Below are 2,186 nucleotides of genomic sequence, written 5' to 3' on the forward strand. Positions count from 1 at the left end.
TTCAAACAATTACAAATAGTACAAATCCTTCCTATTTTGTATGAAGAAATAAAATGTATAATATAAATAAAAATGAATTTGTAAAAGAGGTTGAAATCTCTGTTTATTTTATAAACCACATAATGCAAATAAACTGTAATTTATTTTTTAATCAAAGAGAGCGTTGTTTAGTAAATGTTTTAATTCCTGACTTATATATATATTTATAAATAAATATATTTACATAACATAAAAATTAAATCTTTGTAATAATCTGTAACTTGAAATAAAAATATTCTCTACTTCCATAATATAAACAACATACTGTAATATTTCTTAAATCTTGCATTTACATTAAATACTGCAATTGTTCTTTAGTAGATAACATAACCAAACTTAAATTAACATGCAAATTAACAATATTATTGACGAATAACTATCCAAAGTGTATCACACATTTTTCAATGACTAGTATAGAAAATATGTCTTTTTACAACTTTTTTAAGATTACACTTTAATATAATTAATTTATAAATAGAGTATTGGAAAACGTCATTATTTTGTGAAAATTGGTGTAACTTCAGCATTAATGTAAATTCAATATATATTATATATCACAATTGTTATGAACATCTCCATTCTTAAATTTGTCTAATATTAGTGCCTTTATTTCTAATTGCTTTTCCATTATTTTTAACTCAGTTGTTTCTTTTTCTAATTTAATTCGTAAAATATCCAATTCTACATTTTGCTTTTTTAATAAATCTTCTTTCATTAAATTGACTAGCTGTATTTTTGATTCCGCTAAGTTTTCAAATTGTTGTATCTTATTTTTAGGTTTGGTAATTTTACCTCTTCGTAATGGTCTACTCAACTTATTTTTTAATACTCTTATTGCTGATAGCTTTGGTCTATTCTGAGTTTCCTCAATGTCACTTTCCATATTATTCTACAAATACATTAAATTTTTAATTATTTATTGTAATTAAATTAGTTAAGCATTATAGTCTACAGTAAAGTATTATCAATGAAATTGAAGCTTACTAAATGTTCATTGTTACTCAATATGGTATTATCTTTACTGGTACTTGGGATATCTTTCAACTGTAAATAATTTAAACATTTTTCATATATCTTTTGCACAGAATAAAATTAAAATTTACCTGAACATTATATTCATTATTATTATGGTCTTCATTACTATCAATATTCCATAACATAGGGGATTTTAGTCTTTGTATGTTTAGATACTATAAAATGGAGAATTGTAAATTAAAAAATACTAATATATATGCGTTTATATTAGGTTAAATATACAATTTTTCATAAAATGTTACACACCTCTAATACATCTCTGTCTTCTTCAAAAGATTGATGTATTTCTTGTTGTGAATCATCTACAGTCTCTTCTGTACCTGGATCTACATATTTAAGTAATATATACAATTAACTAAATTAGTCAAATTTATCATTTTATTAAAAAAAAATAGTTACCTATTTGGTCATTATCATACGGATTATATAAGCCTTTAATTGATGATTTTAGTACAGAACTTACTTTGTCTAACACTGGATCTTTATTTTCCTTGTATGAGCCTCCACCTATTTTAATTTAATTCAACATTAGATATATCATATTGATGTTGAACAAGCATATGATGGAAAATAATTAAATTTTATTAACCTGTTTTATACAAATGAGCAGTTTGCTCCACTGAGTATTTTCTGCATTTCTTTTTTAAATTGTCCCAGCAACTTTTCAAGGACTTTACATCTCTTGGAGTTGTGGAAGACGAAGATGCATTAAAAATTTTACTAATTTTTATCCAACATTCATCTTTTTCTTTTGAACAAATTGAATCTGTTTTTTTGTTTTCTATAATATTTTTATAGTCTATCACAATGTTCACTAAACTTTGCTTTTCTGATTCGGAAAAGTTGCTTCCATGTTTTCTTTTCTCTTCCGTCATTTTATAAATATAACGTATAATGTAATAAATCTCCGTAGACTCCGTAGTGCATCAGTGCATGGTTAGTTTGTTTTGGTTACCATAAAAATTGTCACGGTTATAAGATTGTTCCAAAATGCTCTGTACACAGTAAATAGGGTGCTTCAAACCAATCACGTTTGACTTCAAAGAGTTTTCTTGAATAGGGTATAGGGTTAGTTAAACAGTAGCTATTTTCCTCTGGATGAAACCGACTTA

The 2,186-nt window shown here is 25.1% G+C and overlaps 1 protein-coding gene across 1 annotated transcript; it reads right to left on the reverse strand.

Annotated features, from left to right (window-relative positions):
- Nucleotides 1–586: 586 nt before the first annotated feature.
- Nucleotides 587–1,949, reverse strand: LOC136783732 (fibrinogen silencer-binding protein-like). The gene is made up of 6 exons (XM_066743991.1): nt 1,664–1,949; nt 1,474–1,581; nt 1,321–1,400; nt 1,143–1,229; nt 1,024–1,083; nt 587–928 (listed from the first exon to the last, which is right to left on the reverse strand). The coding sequence occupies exons 1-6, from the start codon at nt 1,947–1,949 to the stop codon at nt 587–589; spliced, it is 963 nt and encodes a 320-aa protein (XP_066600088.1).
- Nucleotides 1,950–2,186: the final 237 nt, after the last annotated feature.

This window comes from Prorops nasuta, unplaced genomic scaffold, assembly GCF_024137725.1.
Source record: "Prorops nasuta isolate Cenicafe-Biocafe unplaced genomic scaffold, Cenicafe_Pnas_1.2 PNAS00035, whole genome shotgun sequence".
Classification (NCBI taxonomy): domain Eukaryota; kingdom Metazoa; phylum Arthropoda; class Insecta; order Hymenoptera; family Bethylidae; genus Prorops; species Prorops nasuta.

Bases quoted from the DNA above. Each gene is read 5' to 3' on its own strand.
- LOC136783732 (XM_066743991.1), bottom strand. From the start codon at position 1,949: ATGACGGAAGAGAAAAGAAAACATGGAAGCAACTTTTCCGAATCAGAA. The intron at 1,582-1,663 runs GTTAATAAAATT...AAATTAAAATAG, and splicing joins TGCTCATTTGTATAAAACAG to GTGGAGGCTCATACAAGGAA. The intron at 929-1,023 runs GTAAGCTTCAAT...ATGTATTTGTAG, and splicing joins TGAGTAACAATGAACATTTA to AATAATATGGAAAGTGACAT.